Below are 24,917 nucleotides of genomic sequence, written 5' to 3'. Positions count from 1 at the left end.
TTCCCCCCCCCCCCCCCCCTCCCCAAGACGACAAGCGTTTTGGGCTGTGGTTTTGGTTTTTAAACCCCGTGCATATCACTTACTGTATCTGCATATCTGCGTACCTCAGACTCTGCATTTCTTTTTGGTAGCTGTCACACTAGTATCATAAACCAGTCTGTAGGCAAGGATAATGGGACTCCTGGCAGATGTTAAATGCCACCCGGTGAAGGAGGGGGGCACGTCGGAGATGGGTGGTTTCCAGCCAGTAGACTTTCCTTGGACGGTATCTTGGTGATCTGGGGAAAGTGACTGAGCGAAGTAGACTGGTGATCTCAGCACACCTTTTGCAGTCTCTAAACTGGCTTATGCCATATGAAGGGTCCACAAATTGGAAAAGGTCCACAACTGTTATCGTCACCACCAAGGACATCCGTCTATGCCTTGTCTTAATGTCTGGCACATTCCTTACAAGGCAACTTTGTTACTTGGCTATCAGTAAACAAACTCATTTAGGTGGGCACAAAGTATCTGGCTTTTTTCTCCCCTTATGAAACTTTGAACTGAAGTTTGTTCAGTCCTTGGGACTGAGGTAGGATGGGGAAGGGGAGACTCTTTCTTACATGCTTTGGTGTTCTTGTAATTTTGTTTCAGGCAGGTGCTTGAAGTTGGAGATCATGTCATCCTTCTTAGAGAAGCCGTTGTGTGCTGGCTGCACTGAACATGGGTTATCTTTGCAGAGAGAAATACGTGAGATTTTGGCAGGGAGGTGTCACGTATGTGCATCTGGCCAGCAGGGCTGATGTGCTGAACACCACGACTGAGAACAGGGACTGACTCTGCAGCCAGTAGAGCTGTTACCCCACAAAAATGGGACTGGAAGTCGGGAGTCCCAACTCCTGGCATTCTGTGCTGTTTTGCAAGTAGCTACTCTTAGGACAACTTTCTAGCAGATCTGCCAAAGAAAATCATGTAGAAGTTGTCCCGTACCTCATCTGATGGAAAAAAACCACAAATAGAAGCCGTCTGCACAGTTGGGATCCTTATAATAAAGGATGGTCTAACGAGGTTCCGTATGAACAGAATTTTGCTGTCCAGTCTTTATTTTGTTAAAAAGGCTAAAATTTTAAGAGTTCTGGATATACTAAGATTCTACTCCAGTTTTCCTTGTGTATTCTGTATTTACTGCTATGGCGTCTTTATCTTTTTTCCCCCAGATGACCCTTACTGGTTAGAATAGACCCATTTTGGTGAAGACTCGAACTGTGCAAACCGCGTAGCAAAGACGGTTCTTTCCAGCTGCACCGGGAAGGCGTGCGGTGGAGGAGGCAGACGAGAGACGGGCGCGTTCTCGCCGCTAAAGCGGGTCTGTGTTGCTTCTGGAATGGGAGCCCCATCTTGCCCCTGCCATACAGTTTCCTCCCGGCCAGGCCATGCGCCCGCTTGCACAGGGTCCCCGTGAGATCTCCAGGTTCAAGCAGAAACAGAGACTGCCGGTGGGGAGAGTTTCCCACGTGCCGTCTGGTTGCAGGAGGGCTCTGCTCTCTGCGTATATCGCGCTGTGACAGCTCAAGTTAGGTTCTTGACGCGCTCAAGTATCCCAGCGTGGCGTTGGTTCCCTGCACGTAACAGAGTGAGAATATGCTCACTTCCCAAGAGGTGGTACGGTTCCTCTTGGAACAAAAACCCTCACACCTTGATGCAGCTGCCACTGGGTACTTGTGAAAAAGATGGATACAAAGTTTTCATGTCCAGTTAAGGCTTAACTGAAGCTGCAAAACTGTGAACAGCCACTCATCACAGTAAATGGGGTTGGGGGCTTGGCGGGGAGAAGAGCGTGAATTTGCAGCTATGGTTTTATGGGCTGGTATCAACTGATTTAAGGTTTCTAAAGTAACCATGCTTCCTTTGTTTTGAGGCGTTTGACTTGGTAACTCTTAAATACAGTCCCAAGAGAGAACACTTGAGATAATCAAGCCTCGACACTTCATGCTTCTGGAGGGCATCTAGGAGTCCTCAAATGACTTTGTTAAAACCACTTCTCCCCGATAGATGCAGTTGGCCTGCAAATTTACATTTCGGCAATTTAGCTGAAATACTGAAACATCAAATGTGAGATGAATGGGAACTTACGTTCTTGAGTATACTACACTCAAATGGGGGGAAAAAAGCGTATTTGTCTAAAGGGGTGAAAAATGTTTGCTAGAAAAATAACAATTAAGAGGTAGCCTAATTCTCCATTACTGGAACTAAGTGGTACTCGGCAAGTTTTTCTACTGCATAAAGGATTTGATGTACTATTTCTATAATAACCCTGTCTAAGTAGAGAGATGGGTGCTGAGGAGCTGTTCCGTAGTGTACTTTGTCACCAAGCCCTTCTGCTGACCAGTTCACTTCTGTGAGTGGGGCTGATGGTTCAGACCATCTCAGCAGCTCAGACAGCAGTAGTCAAGCTGTTCTAGAACCAGGAACCCCAGGTGTGACCTGTTCTGAGGAGAAACCCGACTCTTATTTAAGAGGAGCTGCTGCTTCTCAAAGAGGCTCCCATGGCACTGGTAACCTTACGGCAAAGGGATGGGTTTATAGCCAGATGTTTTTCCTAGCTCTGCCTGTCTCTATTCTATTTCCCCTGCACGTGTTTGATGTGTTTCAACAGGAGTCTAATCACACTCGGAAATACTGTTTACAGGTGAAGAGAGAACAGTAAGCTACTGCAAACTTAATTGCACTTTTAGCCTGAATTTAGTCATCGTGGCTTGTTAATGATGCTTCAGGAGCCTTTAACAAAATTCTTGGGCTATGTTCTTGAGGCAATGCACCGGACTAACCTGATTTTGAAAAAGGTGATAAAATAGCGTTGTGTAGTAGTTCCTGAAAACACGTTTAGAAAGAAAAGTTGCTGGGGAAAAGAAATCCCCTCATCTTTTCCTAAGAGCATTCTGGAGATAGCAAGCTGCAGACCTGTAGACTAGGAGTAGATTAAAAAAAAAGGAAATTTTTACCTTAGAGGATAAGTAAGACCTCTTACCCTATGCTAATTTATTCCTTGCAACTTGTACTGGTAAGAATCAGGTAACAGGATAAGGTGCAGTCTAGTAATAGAGAAATCTTGGGAACTTTAGTTTCTCATTCTGCTACAGCTTCCTGTGACCTCAGATAAAGTTCAGCTGGTTCCCCTTTTATATGAATACCTTCTAAATAAATGTATTCCCATACAGGTATGTAAATATTTTTTTGTGATGAGCATAGGTAGAACATAACATGAAATATACCTGCCAGGTGTATTAAAATCATGCCGGGTAACTTAAGGAAAGCAAAGAGTCAGTGCTGTTTCCAAGCCTGGGACAGGGAAATTTTCATCAGTCTGAAAAGCATGAAGTAGTTAGGTCCTCAGCATCTTTTTAACTGTCAAGGGGACAAGGCTGTAGAGCCCTTCACCAAGTTAATACCGTCAGCACAGAAGGGATCTGTCCTTCTGTCCATCTTTATTAAGGAGACAGAGCTAAATCTCTTTCTGCACGAGTCCTGCACGCATCCGGGCCTACTCGCTAGAAGACTTCCCCTACAAACACATTGTTAGCATCTCAGCTTTACACTAGCATATCCATAGACTAAGACTTAACACCACTAGTACAGCCGTTGGGAATAATGTTCACAGACTAATTTTTTTTTTCTTTTTATTTCTGTAAAAGATGTACATATTTATCAAGAGACACAGTTCCACTACTTTCCAGGAGCATGTGATAGACAGGAATTTTCTGGGCCATATGGTTGTTGTGGTCTTGTCAGTTTCTTTCTTCACGAGTTCATTCCATCCTCAGAAAACTACCCTTGCAAGCTCAAATAGAACCTGTGGAATAGCAAACACACCAATACGAATTCTTATTTGATTTAATAATGCTTAAAACAGCTTACAATGTAAACAAGATAATCTGAAAAATAACTATAGCTGCAAGTCAAAAGTTACTTGCAAAGAACTGAAGACTAATCCCCTTGTACCGTACGTTACATTAATAAAATAATCTTGATTCTCAGATTATGAAGTATATAAATTGCACTTGTTATTACATTTTCAATGTGATAGTGGAAAAAAACCCCACGAACCTCTATGGTGATGAGTATTACTATCATCCACTCGAGGCGCAGAGTGTGCTTTTCGTTCAGGTGATTTCGCATTAGGTCTGTCAGCTCCATGCAGTGCTGAAGCTTTTCATTCATTACCTGCAAGAGATTCCAAATATATGGCAAATCTGGATTCCTAAGTGGAATGAGATTGCTAAAGAAAAGAAACACAATCCACAGAAGGGCTCACTGAACAGAACTAGAAAGGCGAAAGAATAGAACAGAAAGTCCTGTAAGGCCACATGCACAAGCAACAGAAGTTTCACTGCGAGTCTATTATTTCAATAGGTTCAGAAAAATAACAGAAATTTAGATATGCATCTGCAGGTATTAAACTGCTTCTGGGTGGTATCTACTCATGAAAACAGGCACAAGCAAAATTAGATGCAGCTAATTGGAATGCCTCAAAAGTAGCTAAATATTTAAGGTTGCTGTACCACGACCTGAATGACCATGTCAATAAGACAACTGCTTCACATCTCAATTTTTTAACTTGTTTTCTTGCACACATTTCAGAAAAAGAATTAAATCTCCTCTTCTTATAACTGCATAAAGCCTAATTTAGTGGCTCAGGAAATAAGCAATCGATTCATGTGAGGCAGGGCTGTTAACCTAAACTGGGTAAAAGATGCGAGTGGGTTACGAACACATGGAGAAGGGGACAGTGTATGGGATCCTATTATTTTTTATTCAGTTTCCACAATTAGAACAGGCATTTGTGGAGTGGTTTGTAACCTTGCTGAGCCAAAGACAGCTGATCTGAGTGTGGAAAATTCTCCTAGCAGTAAGACACCCACCTTAACTCGGCGATTAATGTTGAGAAACTGGCAAGTTTTGTCGTAAAGCTCTTCCAGTTTTTCTCTGTCCCAGTAGAAGTCAGGTGTTATTAGCAGGTCTGAACTCAGATTTATACGGTGCCTAAAAAGAACGGGTACTACAATAGTTCACACTTCCCTTTGGTGAATATAGGAGCAAATATTTACATAGCAGTTAGAAGAAACAGGAGAATTTTCCTGTAAGTTTTAAGTAAAATGTGAAAAGAATCTCCTTTCATAAAAATGAAACTGTAGTGTTTGTTTAAAATGGGTCACATCTCCTGAAACTTTCTGGAGAATGCTGTACTGAGTAACAGTTTTGAGCATAAATGACTTCTGCCTTGTGTCAACATTGCCTCCAACTTGTCACCTTCCTTAACTTTTGAATATCTGCAGAAGAGAAGTCCTTGACTATACACTAGTAGCTCGCTGAAGCTGAAGTACCTGGATTACATTTACCAGCGAGCTCCTTAACAGCTTGCTTGTACCTCAGAACTGTTAAGGGTGACTGGCACTGCATGCTGGCTGTGTGAGCACAGCGCACCTTTCAGAACCAGGCTATTGTCTCAGCATGATAAAGGCCAAGAGCTAAAATCTCCCACCCCCAACCTACCGCTCACTTAAATCTTTGGACACTTAGAACATCATTACTGAACAGGCCTTCAAGTAGGGATATAAAATCTGATGTTTAAAATAGGAATTGCTTTTTAAATTTACCTCTTTCTTCACTGGCTTTGAGGGTTTTTTTGTAAAAGAGTGTATAATGCTCTGTATCCCAATGGCCAAATTTCACTTGAGAGGGAAAAAAAATCCCACTGAATTCTTACAGTGCAGCAGTGGTTTCTGAGTAAGTCAGGGGAAGAACAGAGCCCACAGAAAAGTTTTACTAACTGTAGGCCATAGCTAACAGTTCAACCTACCCCTGTGCTTCCTCCTGGTATCCTTTGCGTACTCCAGTATCTGCTATAATTACTGGTTACGAGACATGCATTGCTGGGCCCAGGGAGGGAAAAGGGTGTGGATTTTGGCCATTTACAACATGCTGCTTAGTGCCTGTCTATAGTTGAGGTGGCAGTGGTGAGCCAGTCAGCCAGTTGGGTCCTCTGACTAACGTAAGAGCGGATGGAGTCTCCAGCCAAAAGACGGTTGGGGGATTTCCCCCCAGCCCCACCCCACCGTGTTTAGTGTGTATTCTGGTCTTTGTATTGTGCATAACTTAAAAATTAAGTTTTGTGTAATACAGTGTTTTGTAAATAACCAAAAAAAGTTACCTTAATGCGAAGAGTTCTCCAATTTTCTGCATTACATCTGCATGAGACAGTTTCACCTTCCTTCGTGACTTCAGGATCTGCAGAGTAACAAGTTTCTCACTGCTTGATCAGGTAGCATGCACTAGAAGTTAAGAAGCCTGGAGTTCTACAGCCTGAAGTACGTACATGAGTTAAAATCTGAAGGCATATCATACTTACCAACATTTGAGTTTTGTTTGCTTAGTGCCTTGCTTATCTAGCTTTGTGAGAGTATCACCGTGCAACTGTTCAGCCAGGTTTTTTAATAAATCACTGAGTATGCCATCAGTATCAATACAAAATCCTGGAGCATTTTCTATGAATAATTTCCTGAACAAGAGATCATTTGTTTTTTCTTCCTGCTATTCTTCCTTTTAAGTCACAACAGTGTTCTTTTACCTTGCCACTACTTAGCCTTTTTATAGACTTTTTCCTTATAACAATGTATTGCCATTTATCTCCTTCATTAAAAAAAAAAAAAGTATTTATCTTTTGAACCCTATGAATCTCATTTCTATACGCGACATTATATGGGCTTCGTGCTTTGATTAAGTCTCATGAAAAACTGTGCTTTAAGTAATTGACTCAAACTCTTCATTATATTCAAGTTAAAGCACATTACTTTCAGCCCAAGCTGCCACACGCCATGTTTGACCAGGTTTTTAAACACTGCTTGTCCTGTTAGGCAAACACATTCAACATAGGCAGGTGACAGTGGCACAAGGGAAACGTTACTCCAATGCAGAACCCCGCGCCCAACCCTCTAAAAGAGACTGATGATTTCTTGTCCCACCACTTTGCAGGTGTTCTTGAGCTTCCCTTGAAGCTTTACCATCAAACGCTAAGCATTCAATTGGTTTTCCCGTATCTTCAGCTGTGCCTGGACTGATCTTCTACAAAGCACAGGAGAAAAGGAGGGGAGAGGTACAGACGAGAGCTCACCTCAGGAATTGACTGGATAGACTCCACAAAGTTATCCAATAACGATTCCCAAATAGCCAGCTTCACTGCAACAGGGGCGACAAAGCAGAACACTGTGAGGCACAGATATCCTTTCCAATCATCGTAACTTCAAATCTGCAAACATGCTGCCTCGAGGCACGTTCATACATACAAACATTTTTTTGTAGCACACTACTGTTAATACTATGCCATCAGTGTTCAAGCATCTGCGGACAAATCTGGGTTGGGCGCTGCTGGAGCTCCACAAGCGGCACCACCTTGACTGTAGCTCTCTTCTCCACACGATCAGTTCAGATCCTGCAGAGTCTTTGCTTCAGCTCAAAAGCTGTGTGTTTAAGTGCTCTACCCTATATACGAAGCCTTTGCAAACTACATTCCAAGGGGGCTGGAGATAACAAGCCGTGCTGACTTCATGTGGTGCCACTCGAGAATCTCCACCACATCTCTAGTGTCCTGCAGAACTCTTGCTCTCCATTTGTCCAGTACTTGTTGCAGCACACTCAGACCATGGAGAGTTCGCTTGTATAGACACACCACCTGTACTTGTTGAAGCCAAATTCAAACGTAAGCAATCTCCCATTTTGTTTCTAGGTGAATGTACTGTTCACTGAAGATACAGCTTCTCTTCTATAGAAGCTGTTCAGCACGGGCAATGGCAATGCAAATTCTACTACGCCTCAGCCTGAGCCTGGAAAGATGCTCCTCCAGGCAGATGATATAACTTAGTCCTTTGTTCTGTAGTCCGCAGATTCTCAGACAAGAAGGAAGTAGCAACAGATCAAAAATTAATCCTATTCACTCAGAAAAATTAAGCAGGGAAGATTTAATTGTCAAAACGAACTCTTCGGTGGTAGTAATTGATAGTATCATCTAGTCAGGACAATGACAGTAAATCCAATGCCGAGGATTTTTCACGCTCATCTTTTGAATACAGAGGCCTAATCCAAGTTGGTGACTTAAATGACATTTAATTTAGCCCCTGAAAAAAAGCCAATAGTCATTTCAGCTATCACCGATTATTTGACAGAGGTTGGTTTCTGCTGTGTCATAAATTTGACTTGGACTAGACTTGCATCCTTTATTTTTATTGAACATTACTGAACCGTTTTCCTTTATGATGTCCGTGTCTTGCGCTAATGTAAATTGGTACCAGTTATCTCCCGGGAATAAATCCCTTTCTCCATTATATGTGGCACCACTCTTCCATGCAGCGGCTTTATGAATAGGAAAACTACAGAGAACCAAAGGCTTTTTTTCTCAACAGCTCTTCCCTCGTCAGTCAAAAACCATTTAGTTATGCTGTACTCTTTGATCAAGTGGTGCATCACTTCAAAAACATGCATTCTGTTTCCTGATGTCCCTTCTGTTTAAAGGTGTGCTTCCCCAAATACTACAGGAATCCTGTAACTTACCCTAAAAGCCGTAGGGGCTAGACAGACCAGATTTCCTTTAAAGGTCTTTCGGAGGATGGTCTTACAGCTGCTCGCTTCTACTGCGTGTTCCCTCAAGCAGCAGCACCACTGCCGAGCCCAACTTCTTCCCAATGCCTCCCGCTGACCCCTGACAGAAGCACCACCTATGGCATGCAGCCACGGCCAAGAAGCCTGGAAAACATTATCTGTGACTCTGGTCCACACCTTGACACTGGCACACCTCCGCACCCGGCACGCTGGCATCTAGCTTTTTGTGAGAGGAATCGGCATCAGGATGAATTACCCAAGATTACTGACAGGTTTCTAACACTGACCTCTGCACTTGTTGCTATCCTAGAATAGTTCTCAACGGTGGGGAATGGGATGCTCAGGGGAATGTGTATCTTTTGCAAAGTACGTTTCTTAATGCGCTTTGTTTGTCTTTAAGATGATTTACATTGAATGAGATAATTCCAGTTTATAGAAAATAAGGTAAAAGCTTTGAAAACAAATCCTCCCACTGAAGCACAAATGCCTAAACCGGACACCGAGTCTTCTCCAACCTGTCACTGTACAAGTCCCACTTACAATGACATTTCACAAAATCTGTAGCATAGGCTGGTATTACAAACAATATTAACTCACCAGAAAGACAAAGGGCATTTGAAAAGGCAAATTTCTGTAGAACAACTTCATCGCTATCCAGCTCAGAATTTAACAAGATTTCTCCTTTATGAAGCTTTGACTGACCTCTGTTAAAACAGGATTGAAGCATCTTCATTGACTAAGCCACTGGCAAAGGCACATTTAAAGAACAATCAACAATGCAAGAAAGGTTGGTTGGTTATTTGTACAAGGCAAGCCCTATCTATATGGATATCATCCCCATCCTTGCATTTTACTCGCATTCAACCTGACAACAACCAAAGCAAATCACTGAAAATTAGTTCCTCAGTCCAAGACTAATATTATGACCAAATTTTCTAGGTTTAAATGAAAGTGCAGCAAGCATCACTGTATACACACAGATAACGCAGAGTAAGCAGGATGCTGGCCTCTCTCCTGCTCTCTACCTCCTATATTATCTCTCTGTTTCTGTTTTTCATTTATTCTGTCACTTTGATCAACATCATTCCCTCCCTGCTATGATGTTACTTTCTCCAAAACCTCTCTTGTGTAGGGGGCCAGCCGCAAAGAAAAGGGGGCATAAGAGTGGTTCAACTTATTATGTCAATCTCACTACGAAACTTGCATAAACACAATGCAATAGGTCAGGAATCACAGATTACACAACTGGATAGTACATGCAGTTTTCAAATGGCCAGGAAAAAACAAAAACCTGTCCTCAGGTTACCTTAAATAAGCTCAGCCTCATGAGCTCAGCTCCTAGTGTTATAGTGTCCTGCCTAGGAGTTGTTTTTTGGTGCTGTTGGGAAATTACAGATAATTTTTATAACATTTACATTGAGAAGTATTTCTGCAGAGATCATTTGCTCCCCATGATGAAAAAGCATTATTTAACAAGGCGGGACAACTTGCCAAGTTTATCATTCCATGGTATTCAAGTTACAACCTTCCTAACAAGTGAAATATGTGCAGAATTAAATCTTTATATATGAACCTAATGGGCACTAAGGAAAGCTTATGCAGAAAAATCCTCTTTAAAATCAGATTTGTCTCAATAACGCAAATTTATTTTTTTCTGAGGTACACTGTTTTTGTTTGGGATCGCCGAAGAACATGTTCAGTTGTGTGGGCATGGAGCTTCATAATTCACAAAATCTAGTGCATAACCAAGTCACAAAGGCCATTACTTGCAAACTTAGCAGTTCAGCAAAACTTGTCAATTTTGATTTACTGTTTTCTCCTTTCCTTATTTTACTTATTTGAAAAAGAGTAAGGAAAAGTATATTTTTACTAGCTGCTTTTGCTTGAACTTGTTTCAGATGTCTGTTAGCTTTTATATCAAGAGTGCCGGCAGATACTTACTCTCCTATTCTATAGTTCATCTCTTCATTCTCCCAATGGACGAGTGCAACTTCGTATGGCTGAATTTCATGCTGTTCTAGCACTCGCATGATATTCTTCATCTAAGAAAAAGACAATTGCACACATAGGAACAGTCACCACGCAGTATACTATCCCACTACAAAGATCTAGCATGTAATAGATTGAGGAATGCAACTTCCATGCTGAAGTTATTTGAATAACAATAAATAGGTGTGCTAAGTAATGAAGTGATTATTAACACAGTTTACTTCTGAAGCTATCTGTAGCTGTGTGGAAGAATTTGTGGCTATGAACAACTGCAAGGAATCTGTGAAGACTAAAACATCATTTAATGCCTGCATATATAAAACAGGGCAAGGATTAATCATAGCAGCAGTAAAGACAATGCGAACGTATTTTGTGTTACAACAACGCACTGTACAAGATATTGGCAGATGTCTTGAGTGTGGGAATAAGTCTTTAGGGTAAGTACATCAGGTGGGTGTTTCTGCCAAGATTACTAGTTTGCTGCTAAAATCAATAGTTTTGTTTCAGCTACCAGAGGTTGGGTTACATTACAGAAATCCTTTACAGAATTGTTTAAAAATGGTTTCAGCTGCCCATATTCAACCCTGTAAACAGTTAAATGTACAATTTTACTTGCAGAAGTAATATAATTTTTCATTTTATTCTCAAGCACACTAAAACCTGATGCAAGAAGAAAGAGCCCTTTTCTCTCACAAAACTTTCTCCTCTGACATATGACTTAGAATCCCTCATCCTTGTTCCTTTCGATGTGCTACAAGGCTCCTTCATGAAAATCATTCTGCAATTAGAGCAAATTCTGAACTAAAAAAAAGCACTCATCTTCAGTTTTTTTAAAGGCATTTAGCTACACAGCAGCCAATAAAAAAAGAAACCCATGAAAACACAATAGACTTGATGCCTAAATTCTTTAAAGAGGATAATCTTCTACAAAGTCATACTTAAAACACTCTCTTCAAAAGAATAGAGAATCATTAATCTTTTAGTGCAAAACTGTATGCTAGCAAATTGTTCACAAAGAATATTCTCCAGGTTAAGCACTCAAAAAAAAAAATAATCTGTTCGATCGCCTGCAAGAGGTATTTTCTTTGCAGTGCTAACTTCCTTCATTGTTTTCAAGAATTTTGGTGGTACTATCTGCGTAAAACATGATAACATTTATCACTAAAAACACCTCAACGCTACCGCTGCAACTGCTTGTTTCATAACCCTGATTTTAATATTAGCATGGCTCCCCCCTGCCATATATTCCAAGTCTTGTGCTAAAAAAGGGTATGAAAAATTATTTTCATTTCTTAAGCAAGGAAGCATCTGCTGTTAGGCCAGTCAGCTTGGCCAACCAGCCACGCCGTGTCCAGGGACAGTTCTGCAACGCAAACCCTGCTAAAACAGTGCCAGTGTTAACAGGCAGTCCCTAACGGAGCACACCAGGCTTCAAGAGTGTGTTCTCTTGGATCCAGGTGCTCTAGCTGGCTTCGTGAAATCATTACTAATACAGTAGTAATTATGCTGTTAATAGACTAACAGTCCCTTCCAGAACTACAACCAGCTCAGGCCTCCCAGGGCCAGTACAGAGCAAGATTTAATGAAGCTTTACAGACTATAACCGATTCTGTGCAATTCGTGTGTCTTGTAATATGCGTAACTTCCAAAGTTCCTGCATTGCTCTGGATAATGAGAAATTGTATTTCAGTGGCAGCTTGCTTCTGTCTAATCAGAGTAATACAAAGGCTTCCACTGACTGATGCAAGCTTCTTCTAGGCCCAGCCTAATTTTATAGAAGGGGCTACCTGTGACACAGTACATTTACTGAGAAGAGTTGCCTGGATTCACCAAATACAAACTCTTGCTATTACAGGCAGTCACGTCACACAATTTCCTTTCAAGAAATCAGATGAAACTCTACCTCAAAGCTAGTTTTGCTTTTTGCCCCTGCTATTTTTGGCGGGGAAGCAGTTGCACAACCTCCCTACTCGGGTATTTTAAAACAGTGTTTTTCATTTTAAATGTCTATTCATGATCGGTCTGTAGTTATTACGTCTTCTGTTAAGTGTCCATTAGTTTAAAATAGTTTTTCTTCTCCTAACAGTCATTCTGGAGTACTTTTAAAAAGCCATTTTGTCACAGTGATTCTCTACATTCTGTTTTACTGAATTACTTTCAGTTTCTGTTTTACAGACCAGTTCGGTGGCTTTTTTTTTCGTTTCAGTTCATTAAAACGTGTGCATAAAAAGACCTCCTCGCTTTGAGCAAGTTGTTTGGAAGTGAAAACTTTTTTAAAAAGCAGAAAGAGGCAGTTTGGATCAACTAAAGGTACTGGTATTGACAAGAAAAACGTGGTATCAAATTTTCAAAGGTCCTTAAGCATGTACAACAAACAGGATTTTTCAGAGTACTCCAGTGGGCAGAGGTGCCCAACTCATAAAAATCAACAACAGTGTTTTTCATTTTAAATGTCTATTCATGATCGGTCTGTAGTTATTACGTCTTCTGTTAAGTGTCCATTAGTTTAAAATAGTTTTTCTTCTCCTAACAGTCATTCTGGAGTACTTTTAAAAAGCCATTTTGTCACAGTGATTCTCTACATTCTGTTTTACTGAATTACTTTCAGTTTCTGTTTTACAGACCAGTTCGGTGGCTTTTTTTTTTCGTTTCAGTTCATTAAAACGTGTGCATAAAAAGACCTCCTCGCTTTGAGCAAGTTGTTTGGAAGTGAAAACTTTTTTAAAAAGCAGAAAGAGGCAGTTTGGATCAACTAAAGGTACTGGTATTGACAAGAAAAACGTGGTATCAAATTTTCAAAGGTCCTTAAGCATGTACAACAAACAGGATTTTTCAGAGTACTCCAGTGGGCAGAGGTGCCCAACTCATAAAAATCAACAGGAGTTAGTCAGCTAGTCTTCAGTAACACCTGTGCATCAGTAGCATCAGTTACAGCCATAGCATCCTAAGTGTGCTACAGGCAAGGTTTGAAGGGAGAACTAGTAACCTTTTGTAGGCCAGCTGATACACTGAACCCCCCCCAAACCAGACAGGAAATCAGGAACATTTCGTGTCTGAAATAGAAAAAGCGAACTTGAATCCAGAAATAACACGTCCGGAAACAACTGCTCTGTATTTTCATTCACCTTAGAGAAAATCCTCCTGTGAACTTCTGTGCATTTCAGTACCATCTACTTAATACGCTGTTCAATTTCACACACTCTGCCTACAGATAAGTTCGATACTTTTTCCCTTTGTATCTAGAATCCAGTTGTATTTAATCACAGTAATAAAAATCAATATATATATACAAAAAATTATATAAATATGTTCATAAAAATAGATATGCCCGTGGCATATCCCTCTTGCTCAGTAAAGAGCACCAAGTTATCATAAGGCATATGTCATTTCAATATCAACATATTCTAACAATTATACCAACCAATAAAAATCTGCCTTCAGGAAAATTGCTAACTAGTAGAAACACAACACAATATTAAAAGTTGCTTACAGATTTTATCTCTTTCCAAATTATCCAGACATAAGTTTTGAATAGTTTTGACTTAAATGGCTCTAGAATGATCCTTGTCTTCTAGCACGTTTTCTGTTACATTAGTGCCTTTCAACCAACCATTCACAGGCTGATTTTTCTGATCTACTTCAGGATGTAGAGCTGCAAGAATTTTCCTTTTGTCAATCTCACTAGATTAAGTTTTCAGATTTTTAGCCTTAAGTAGAAAACTTTATCCACTTTGTACGTTCCACGTATATTTTGCTCGTTCTGTGCAGAAAGTCAAGTTGCAAAGGTGACCTATCAGCAACCCACACACTTGAGGGCAGCAGCAGGCAAGCACCTGCACTCATTTGAGGAAGAATCAGTCCCTTGCTGTCACAGAGAGATCCACGCTCCCAAACAAAGCCCAGGCATGCTGGATTTTGTAGGACTGACAAAACATCCGCTTATGACGTTTTAACAAACAGTTTTGTTTTACTTACACTTTTCTCTTCCACATTCCAAAACACAACAGCCCCTTCCCTGTGAATTCAAGGAAAAACTGAGGTGTAATGATACTGTTTTAAATGTAGTTCAATGCAATATTCAAATTGTACAGTGGCAATTTTTGTCACTGTGAATCAAAAAACTTAAAACTATCTTCACAAAATCTATATAATAGTTGCTTTTTAACCATAATTTAATGAAGAAAACATGAGAAGATAACTTATTTTTTAACCATTTAAATAATCCTGTTTTTTTTCTTAATCATTCTGCTTGGACAGTTATTCCTTGAGTTTCATGAGGTAATACAATGCAATGATCTAGCAAGCTGCACTACTTCTTTCACATCGTTGCTATTAATAAAATAATGTTTTGGGTATGATTTATAACGTACCTGAAGAAAAAAATCATGCCAGGATCATCATCTTTTGCAGATTTCTCAGTACCAATCACCAAAACATTTGCAGCATCTAGTTTGAAATAAATGTAAAAATGTAAGGATTATTCAAATTTCTAAAGATGATAGCTATAAACATATAATTCCAGTTTAACAGTTACACGCTAACACATCAGTCAGTCCCATATTTTATTTTTCTGATGGAAATCCTTGCCAGGAAACAACTACAATATCAAACTATACCACTTCTCTAGACAGACTCAGCCACTATGTTGAACTTCACTGGGCTCCTTAGTTAATGAAATGTAACAGTTTTGAAGAACAAAAAGACTTAAGGGAAAACTGATGCAGGGCATATTAAATAACCAGGAACTGAATACAGAAGTGGACACAGAACCTGAGTGGCCTATGGAAGTCTGCCCACAGTTGCAGAGAAATTACCATTCAAATCTGCTCGCCCAGAAGATCTTTCTCTTTTCTATACAGCAAGGTACTCATCTGCACTCAAATTTTGCTGACTTCGCTTTGATAGTCAGAAACTTGAAAAAGGATACCCCCAAGACAGGAGAAGGTACATCTGCATTCTCCTTCGGATTGGAAGCATGCTTTTGAAATCAATCTTCCAGCCACCCTCATTTACCACACTTCTGACGTACACTGCAGAACAGTGTCAGAGCACACAAACTGGATTTTTTTTTTTGCATTAAACTGAAAGAACAGCTCCAAAAATGCACCTGTGGTACTCCAACCACTAACAAGCACTTGTTACAAAGGACCAGACTTGAGCTACTGTAAGTAAAATGCCCCAGAACTTACAAAATGTGGATAATGGGTTCTCAAAACAGGGTTTTGCTTTTTTCCCCTACAGGTCTGCTCCACTCTATTACTCGCTAACCCAGAAAAGTTTTAGAAGTCCTGATGTGGTTTTGACAAGAAAAGGCTACCTTCCAGCATGACTCATTTTGTTGCAGAACTAGTGGAAGCTAGACCAGCGGAACCCCCTACCTTTGTTATAAAGCGAGACTCCACAAAGAGAAATTTGCAGGGCCTAATGCCCAAGCCTTAGAAAGTTCAACCCCTTTGCAGAAAAATCACAAGTCAAGCAACAAGGCACCAAATTCAGCCTGTGTATGAAGTCCACTCTGCTCTACTGCTTGAGCCTTGGCAGGCCAAGGGAGAGATGACCAAGTATTGGATATAGTTTTGCTAATATCTGAACTGAAACCACACAGTTGGTCTGTATGAACTCTTTAAAGACTTGTCTTTCACTGGCTACTCCAGTTCAGAAACATGTGATTTGACGAATCACTAGAGCAAGTTTTGGGTGTGAAGCTTGAGTTCACCATGGAAGAAACATTGGTCTGCATTTTACCATTTGCCTTTTCAAATATCACCCTTATCCTTATGCACTCCAGCCACAACATACACAACTGAAGAAAATTTGGTCCGCTGTAAGTGGAGGTACAGGATCTGCCTCTAAAATGTTTTTAAAGAGGTCAAGGAGGAGAATAATGCTTAGGAAGAACACTATGAAACCACACAATAATTGCTGATTTAGATTTCTATGTGCTAATATTTTTCCATTTTACAAGATTCAATGTTTGAGTTGATACCCAACCACTGCTACATGCACAGCCAACTACCACAACACATCAGATCTGCTGGCACAATCCAACCTGCTTTCATCATTACTTCCTCCAAGCTTTTGATAAACAGAGTATCTATTGTGAGGAGTCAAATACACACCATGAAGAAATGAAAGAACTGGCAAAAGCCACGCTCCCAGGGCAAAATACCAGCAACAGCACCATTTGCCTTGCAATAATTCAGTCATGCTGGGGACTGTACAAAGTTTCTATCCTGAAGCTGTGAAACCACCATTGGTTTTAATGCAAAGAAACCATATAGCAACACTAAGCCTATATTCTACAGCACCTCGTCTTTCCATGTTCATCTTTCTGAGCAAGGTGATCATTAGTAAATCTTGTGTTTAAGAGAGACCCACCAGAGTATTATTGCACTTGGATTATTAAGTGTTTGAGAGGCAGCCTGATATTTGATAACCTCTACTGAAATGCCCATAACTACTATCCGTCATTCTCTTAGCTTCATATAATCTGTTCATTCAAAGGAAAGAAAAAAAAAAGCATTCTACTGCCAACATATGAAAATCACAGCTGTTCTAGGGCATAAGGTTCCTTCAGCTATAAAAAGCTCCACTTGTTTTTCTCTTGTAGTATACTTCAGCTATTACCAAGCCATACTGTCCCAAGTCTTCAGAGATACTTTGTACAGAAACCAGAACCAATTATTTTGCTGAAGCCTAAGTGAAGCATTCAACAATTGCTAGGATATATTTGGCCCAATTAAAAATAACAACAACAACAAAAAAAGTATCAACTGCATTCTCTTTTCTAGAACTAAGCGTCTATGGGTATATCTTTTTCATTTCACTTAGTCAGCAAGATTCTCTCTTGCATGTCTTCCTCTCCAACCCTCAGTGATTTACATTAATAGAAGTGTGGGTATTGAAAGAAGATGCAACAGTTCAAATTAGAAAATTGTTTTGACAGCTGAAGCACATTACCGAAAGATTAATGAAAATAAAGAAAACTTCCAGAATTTTTTCAGTTAGCAAATTTCTATAGAAATTCTTTGTATCAGAAGATTTCCAAGTTTATTTTTCCTGCATGCATCTAATTTTTCAATACGTTAGTATTACAATTAGTGTAATTGTAATTTGGGGAAAAATTATCACAGGGTAACAGCAAGTGCTGGCTATATTGCTATTCTGAAAGGTTTAGTGTGGTGTTTTTTAAGCAAATGGAATTTTTAAGCAAAGCAGTATTTTTATAGGCAGTATGATATATTCGGAGGTATTATCAGAATAAGAATACATGAGTTATAAAAGTTATATACCTCACCCATATTTAATTTCCCAAGGTATAACATTGCTTTTAATATGTTTCAAAAATCTACCTCTAGGCAAACTTGTTATTTCAACATATCCATGTGAAGTCAGGTCATGACACAGATTACCGAGATGATACTCATCTGCTGTTGCAAAGGCTGTGCACTGCATCAGATTCTGTGCCAAAGGAATAAAGATTTGAGTTAGGGAAAGGCCGAAGCAAGATGTTCATAAGACAATCGTTTGCCTCAAATTTATCATGAGTCTGATATTTTTCATGTATTCACTCTGTTCTATGACATCATTGCCATGCTGTCCGCCTGATGCACAAATACTCATGAGATTACTTGATCCCTGTTAAGCAGGAAAGCAAATCACAAACTGAGATCAAACCAGGTAACGTGAGCAAGTCGCACCAAAAAACCTTTGTGACAGAGCCACTAAGTGAACCCTTCTTCCCTGAATGCCAAGCAAACGCTTTAACAGTAGAGCTACACTTGCTACTGCTCTCCCATCCTACAGCTTGCTGACCACCGAAATCAAAAGGAAGACACCCCCAGTATCAGCTTTAAGATCTGTATTTTAAAGATAAATGGAATTCAACTACCCCAGCCTGCTTATCAAACAGAAGCTGCAACTGCAAGCAGCACGTTCTTCCAAGCACAAAGCTCACTGCCCAGGTAAGCCCCAGGCTCCGAGCCAACTTGAAGATCTTCCTGGCCAGCTGTAGGAGCTGCAGATCTACCCTGTCCCCCCTGAGCTGAATCTTGCACTAACAACACAGTCTCAACTGATGCCACAGTTGAACATCATAAAACAGCCAGAGTTTGTCTCAATATTCCACAATCATAACTAAAATGCCATATTGAAACAAATGACTAGAAAAATGATACTGACTTGCATGCAATGAGACTGACTCATGCATGGCAAAGAAATCAGAGTCATCTGCGTAAAGATTTTCTCAATTAATCAAACAAAAAAATAAACCAATGTACAAATTCTACTACTCATTTTAACTGGATTTCTTTGTTCTGATACCATGTATGTCCCATGATAATGTTTTTCAGTACAATGCAATGGAAGATATCCAGAAAGCAATTGCGGATCAGTCACTTCCCAGCTTTTTGTAACTAATACAAATGGGGATGTAACTAACAACAAATGAACAAAAGAACTGTACTCATCTGCAAGCATTTATACCCACAATACACTTCAGCTTAAAATCCAAATTATATTCTCACAGCGTTCATAACACTATCAAACAGCAAGGCTTAAAAAGGTGCTCTACACTTTGGGGGAGCCCGTTACCAGTCATCAGAATCATGTCCACACATTTAAACCTTCTTTTCTTTTTTAACATTAACGTCCTGTTATCATTTCCAAAGCTTTGCTTACACATCATCTTAGTTCAGTGATCACTAAGAGAAAATAAACTTTAAAAGTAATTACAATATTCAGTGAGAAATTTTGTAGGCATAGTTCCACGACTGTGCTATGAGGCTGAGTTAACAGTAGAACAGAATTGTGTTTTCAGTTCCCTTGCTGCACTACCTTTGAAAAGCTGCATTATCAAAATTTCACCTGTACAAATCCATTCTCAATCTCTAAAGTGCCAATGCAAATATATATTTCGGATTCTTCCAGAAAGCTTTGGTTATTAGAAGTACACATGCTCTGCCATGAAACTCTTCTGTCAAGAGCTAAGGGAGCAAACTTACCTTCTAGCTAGTATATAATCTCAAAATCTCCATCCTGCTCTATGCTTTCCATAGTTCATTACTTGTGCTATTGCCCATTTCAAGGCAGGTGTACTACAGGACAGACCTTCAGTCTTACTGCTGCAATTTCAGTTTCAACATAAAGACTTCACATTTAGTTAGAACCAGAAGTTTGCTGCTAAGACTATATGCCTGAAATAGCATTTTGGATATGCACTAGTTTGCTTTTTTACAATGCACACTTTCACTTAAATTTTTACTAAAATCTTTTTTGATGAGGAACATTTGGATTGGGTGTAATTTGAGATTAAGACACCTAAAATAGATGTGTCCACAGGCACTCCTAATGTCTAAGGTCCCATGATAGTTGGTAGAGTTATAGCCAAAAAGTCTATACCCTAATGAGTGATTCAGCTAATCCCAAAATAGACGTGCTAACTGGCCAGTCAACCTTAATCTGCTGCTTTCTGCTATGTCACTTTCACCTGCAAACTTCAAAATAACAGACTACAAGATCTGTACCGGAGCTGGAAATAAACTCCAGCTACTCACCGCCCTCCTCCTTTCTGCCTACAGCCAGGGCTTCATTGAGATTCCATCTAGAGCACTGCAACAGTTGTCCAAGTACCCATCCTAAGTACCCCAACAACTCACTTTCCGGATCCTCACGCCCCAAACAACTGCACAGGCTCATGGAACCATCATTCTCCTCAGCCCATCCCTTCCATTTTAAGCATACAATAATTTTTAAGAAAGAAAACCTGCAGGATGAACTTGAATTCTCACATCACCATAGGAATCAGTCTGTATCTTAAGGATAGTAAATAGTACATCTTTACTTGATTTTCAAGCTTTTTCCAGACTACGTGACTACAGTATTAAAAATTAGCTCAGAGGCTTTTCATGCCATTGGACTTTACGTGATGAACTGAACTGAGTAGTGGTACTACTCACTGATGGACTGACTAAACCAGTTAGCTGCTTTTAAGCAACTCCTCCACCTACCCTGAAAAACTGGTCTCACGACCATTTCTCATTGCTGGTGCTCAGCACTCTGCCTGTAAACAACACGTGAAGACCAGTGCTGGAGAGGGGTGGGGAGGACCTCACTCAGGAACAGTTCTGCAAAAGAAAGGTGCCAACTATCAGGCCCTCCCAGGCAGAAGACACCCAGAGATCCACAGGGTTCATCTTGGCTGAGCACCGTGCAAGTGGACCCAGAGCGAGTGCCTCCGGGGCAGACAAGGAAGGAGAAGATGCAGCAGCCTGCCCCTAGGTACCTGCTCTGGCAATTGGGCCCGCGTTACCACAGGGCTCCTGGTTGCCTCCACACAAACACAGGAAGGCAAGGTCAGCTTTGTCGTGACACCAGGATTTAGAGAAAACTGACGGTGTGCTGAAAAAAAGCCTTGAGGATTCTCCATTTGCTCTACGACCTGCAGAAATCAGCCACGTCTTTAAGTTATCTCTGTACTACACATCTATAAGGAAATACACAAACAGGTAAAAAAACCCCCACTTATTCCAAAACACGTCAGCCTGCAGTTGAGGTGACGGCCTGTCTGTACACCTGTAGATGGGGGTATATATCTGACAAAACCACACGGCGTTTATTCAAAAATAGCAAATGTTTTTGTTAGGTCTGAGTTTGTGTGATTTCTGGCACAGCGTTGTGCCATATGGAAGCTTCCTCAGAAAGTACGTTATTTTTTCAGTACACCAGGCAGGATTTTCTCCATGTCTTCACAATGGAAGAAAGAAAAAATAGCAGTGCATGTTACTTGCATGCATATACATGAAAATATCAAAGAAACCGTTTGCATTCTATGCTGCCATTTAAAAGCCTCAAGAATCTAAAAAAATGTCACTTCAATTCACCCAATAACAAAAAGAAGCAACCTCTGAATGTAATGTCATAGCACGAATAACAAGCTTGAAACACTACACAGTGTTTCAAGACTAATATTCTTCTCTTTCTTTTTTCAAAGCAATGGGAAGATACAAGTGGGAACTAAATTGTCTATAATGGAGTCATCATGTTATGTTAAAGCATACTCCTGCTCACCATGCAAAATATTGAACAGAAGCTTAGACAACGAGGAGGCAAGCATTAAAACTTCAGTTTCTGTGCTCACATTCAGTAGATCGTGTAATAGATATATTTTGCAACGTGGAAGCTAGTTCTGGAAGCACAACACTTGTTTCAGTCTCATTTATAATACTATGCTATTAACAATACCCTGGAACTCAGTCATTGTTACAGCTTGAGGAGAGCAGTAACACTTTGACACCAGGATTTTTCTTTCCTGGAGATCTTACATTGAAGTATGCTTAAGGTCTGCCTTGGCTAGTATTGAGGCTTGCAAAGAACTATCTTAAGGAGAAACAGCCACAAGTATGCACAGTTCCACTTAATCATATCTCATTTTATCCAAACCAGTTTGTTGTTGCAGTTACTCTGTAGACCTAGGATTCTGGAGATCAAGGTGCTATTTCTACACATGGAATAATCTTCCTCAGGTAACACAGGCTACATCTGCACCTCCGTTTCCTATCTGAAACTTAATCTGAATCTAAACTTTATACTATTTACTTTCGATTTCTGTTTGAGTGAAGCATTAAAACTGGGTAGAATTGGACAAGCAAGGATACCTAGGGAAAGTTACAATTATGCTGAAAGCTAGACTTTGTTTCTCAGTATTAAATGTGATTCGAGAGCACTGGTTAAAATTCTTTCCAATGGATTTTGTCTTTCCACTTTAATGACCACTTATTGTCCCTCCACTTTTTTTTTTTACATATTGCTGGTAAATCTCCACTTTATCTTCAAAATACGAGACACACTAGTTTCTATAAAGCTTTTTTCTGTTTCCAGAGTTCCAACTTCTTTGTGGCTGCATTAGGGTAAATAATGAAATCCTCCTCACCAAATAAACATGCTAATTCCATTAAAATGTTAATCTGAACTCAAATCTGAATCTAAATTAATTTGACGAAGTTCCCTTAATGTTATACAGACTGTAAATTTTATACTTTACCTCCATGTCTGACAGTAGCGGCTGGTTAGTTCTGGATGGCTGCTTGGTCCTTGGTGCCTTTGGTGGCCTCTTAACTAGCTGGTTACTTTGTTTTGGAATAATTTTACCAGCTGGTACAACAGAGTAAAATCTTGATGAGATGTTCCTAAGCTTTTTAATATGCTCTGTATTGAGGTTGTAGTTTTCCATCATCGCCACACCAAAACATTTCCAGGGTGGAAAAAACCCCTCCCCACTCTGATAATAAGCATTTTTTCCCAAAGCCGATACATTTCCTTGGAGCAATTGACAATTCTTGACTTGCACACATCGACTTGTCAAACAAGGGGAAGCAGTTTTCAGAGCATACAAATTCCAAGACTTTGCTGTTCTGTCAGCTGTTCCGTTAACTGTTCCGTCAACTTCATTATCCAGTTTTAATAGTGGTCGTCGAGTTTTATTAAAGCTTTGGCATTGGCATATTGTTGTTAAAGCGTGGAAAGATCTAGTCTGAAGGCGCAGAAGTTTCAGTCTCATTGCTTCCCTCAGAGCTGTATTTAAAACAAACAAAATCATCCATCAACCCTTTGAAAAGAAGTAATATTATTTTCCCCTTATCTAAAAGGTGACCCATACTCCTTTTGCATGTTAGTACTCCCAAGCACATAAACATTGGTGGGATTAAACAGTTTTTTTCCCAATGACATGGAAATACTCTAATTAAGATCAAAACACAATATGGAGCTGTGTGCTTGCAACACATGGTGAAAAAGTAGAACTGGTTGCTATGTCGATATGGAAACAGGCATTTTTTCCTTCAGTTGCTCATTCTGTGTAGCAGTCTGCACTCTCAGTAACCCCACTGACGAAATTACTCACGAGCAAGCACACACCTTCAAGAGGACATCAGACTGTGAATCATTACTTTATACGCAATAAAACCAACACTTAGATTACTATGCACTCGTACGGGAACGTCACCTCCGGAATACACATGCTGATCAGCATCAGCTCAAACTGCTGTACCGCAAACAGCTGAGCACGGATCCATCCAGCTCCGTTCACCTGTCTTGACCAGAGCCAGAGCTGAGTCAATCAGGTTACAGTCTTGATCCTGCAAGTGCATATTGGTGCAACAGGGACCGCCCAGGCTGACTGCAGCTCTGCCTGCGCTGGCGGAAACACGACAGTGTCCTTATTCTGTTATTCCGGACTAAGAGCAAGCTTATTGTACTTACACTACGCTGTATGAACTAATCAAGTAAACTTTACAAGTATTCACAGACAGCAGACTGAACAGCTCAGTGGGTGTGTTTCACTTGCTGAAAAATCACAGCGTCAAGTCCCTGCCCCCATCTCCTTTATTAACCAAGAACACTTCCCTCGTGACACAAAATCGAACTTTGTCAAGCTATTAACAAAAAAAAAAAGCCATTAAGTTGTACAGTTTGAAAAAACGGCCAATTTTAGAATATTTCTGAAAAAACTGTGTGAAGAAGGATCTTCAGCACCATGCATACATTTAACACAATAGTTCAAATAAGCATTTTCTTGTGAGAACAAAACACCGTGTACTGACTGGAACAAGCCCTCCATCCTGACAAGTATACCTAGATGCTAGCGCAATACATGCACAACTTGAAAAAAACCCCAAACTAAACCTCGCCCTGACATAACTAAATGGGATTAAACTCCTTCTGGTTAAAGAGGCATACTACAGTTCTACCAAAAAAAAAAAAAAAAAAGGACATAAAACACCTTTAGGCTACCACAGATAATATTGGGCATAATTTTATATGCTCTTCACTTGTAGATGTTTTCCCAATCTGTAAGCCTGTTATTTGCATACTTATTAGAATAATCTAATTATTATTTTCAGTTTAAACTTCTCCTGTATTTAAAAGGCAACCCAGAACACCCTGCCCAGGACAAGGCACATTCACCTTTTTAAAGGCCTGTTACCGCTGGGTAATCAATAGAGATTAAAAACTCAGTGGCTGCAACCCAAGGTGGTCAGGAGCCAGGACGAGGGGAGAAGCCTCCGGCAGCACTGGGTAACTGGTGGAAAGCGGGGCCAAGCCCCTACTTCCCCAGCCAGCAAACCCTCGTGGCGAATCACAGCGATCCCAGGGGTGATTTTTCAACTGACCACATGGGCTCAATTCCACGGAGAGGCCTTCACGCCAGGCCGGTAGCAGCAGAGGGCCCTGGCCAGGAACGGCGGAACAGAGCAGCCCGGGAAACCAGCGGGACCGAGGGCTACTGCAACGGCAGCGGCTGC

General features: G+C 40.4%; 1 protein-coding gene and 1 long non-coding RNA gene across 10 annotated transcripts in view; one reads left to right on the top strand and one right to left on the bottom strand.

The window, feature by feature from the left end:
* LOC118453108 overlaps positions 1-1,788 on the top strand; it is a 6,592-nt gene extending 4,804 nt beyond the window's left edge. Inside the window, exon 3 of the long non-coding RNA XR_004843052.1 lies at positions 634-1,788. This is a non-coding gene — a long non-coding RNA (uncharacterized LOC118453108). The remainder of the gene's footprint in view (positions 1-633) is intronic.
* A 1,895-nt stretch (positions 1,789-3,683) lies between these two features.
* RMND1 (required for meiotic nuclear division 1 homolog) lies at positions 3,684-24,911 on the bottom strand. Of its 9 annotated transcripts, none has more exons than XM_035902345.1 (13): positions 24,580-24,911; positions 23,618-23,808; positions 22,658-23,187; positions 17,970-18,078; positions 14,988-15,063; positions 14,593-14,632; positions 10,570-10,670; positions 9,226-9,332; positions 7,148-7,239; positions 6,188-6,264; positions 4,899-5,019; positions 4,084-4,200; positions 3,684-3,829 (listed from the first exon to the last, which is right to left on the bottom strand). In XM_035902345.1, exons 3-13 carry the CDS (start codon positions 23,171-23,173, stop codon positions 3,797-3,799), a joined length of 1,389 nt encoding a protein of 462 aa, XP_035758238.1. In that variant the 5' UTR covers positions 23,174-23,187; positions 23,618-23,808; positions 24,580-24,911; the 3' UTR covers positions 3,684-3,796. The 9 variants fall into 9 exon arrangements, 8 of the variants coding, with proteins under 8 accessions (XP_035758238.1, XP_035758236.1, XP_035758235.1 ...); XM_035902343.1 differs by having other exon boundaries at positions 23,618-23,803; XM_035902342.1 differs by having other exon boundaries at positions 23,618-23,803; positions 24,599-24,911.
* Between the last annotated feature and the right edge of the window lie 6 nt (positions 24,912-24,917).

This window comes from Egretta garzetta, unplaced genomic scaffold (assembly GCF_000687185.1).
Source record: "Egretta garzetta isolate BGI_Z169 unplaced genomic scaffold, ASM68718v1 scaffold139, whole genome shotgun sequence".
Taxonomy (NCBI): Eukaryota; Metazoa; Chordata; class Aves; order Pelecaniformes; family Ardeidae; genus Egretta; species Egretta garzetta.
Note: the sequence above shows the minus strand (reverse complement) of the source record. Positions and strands in the feature narration are given on the sequence as shown.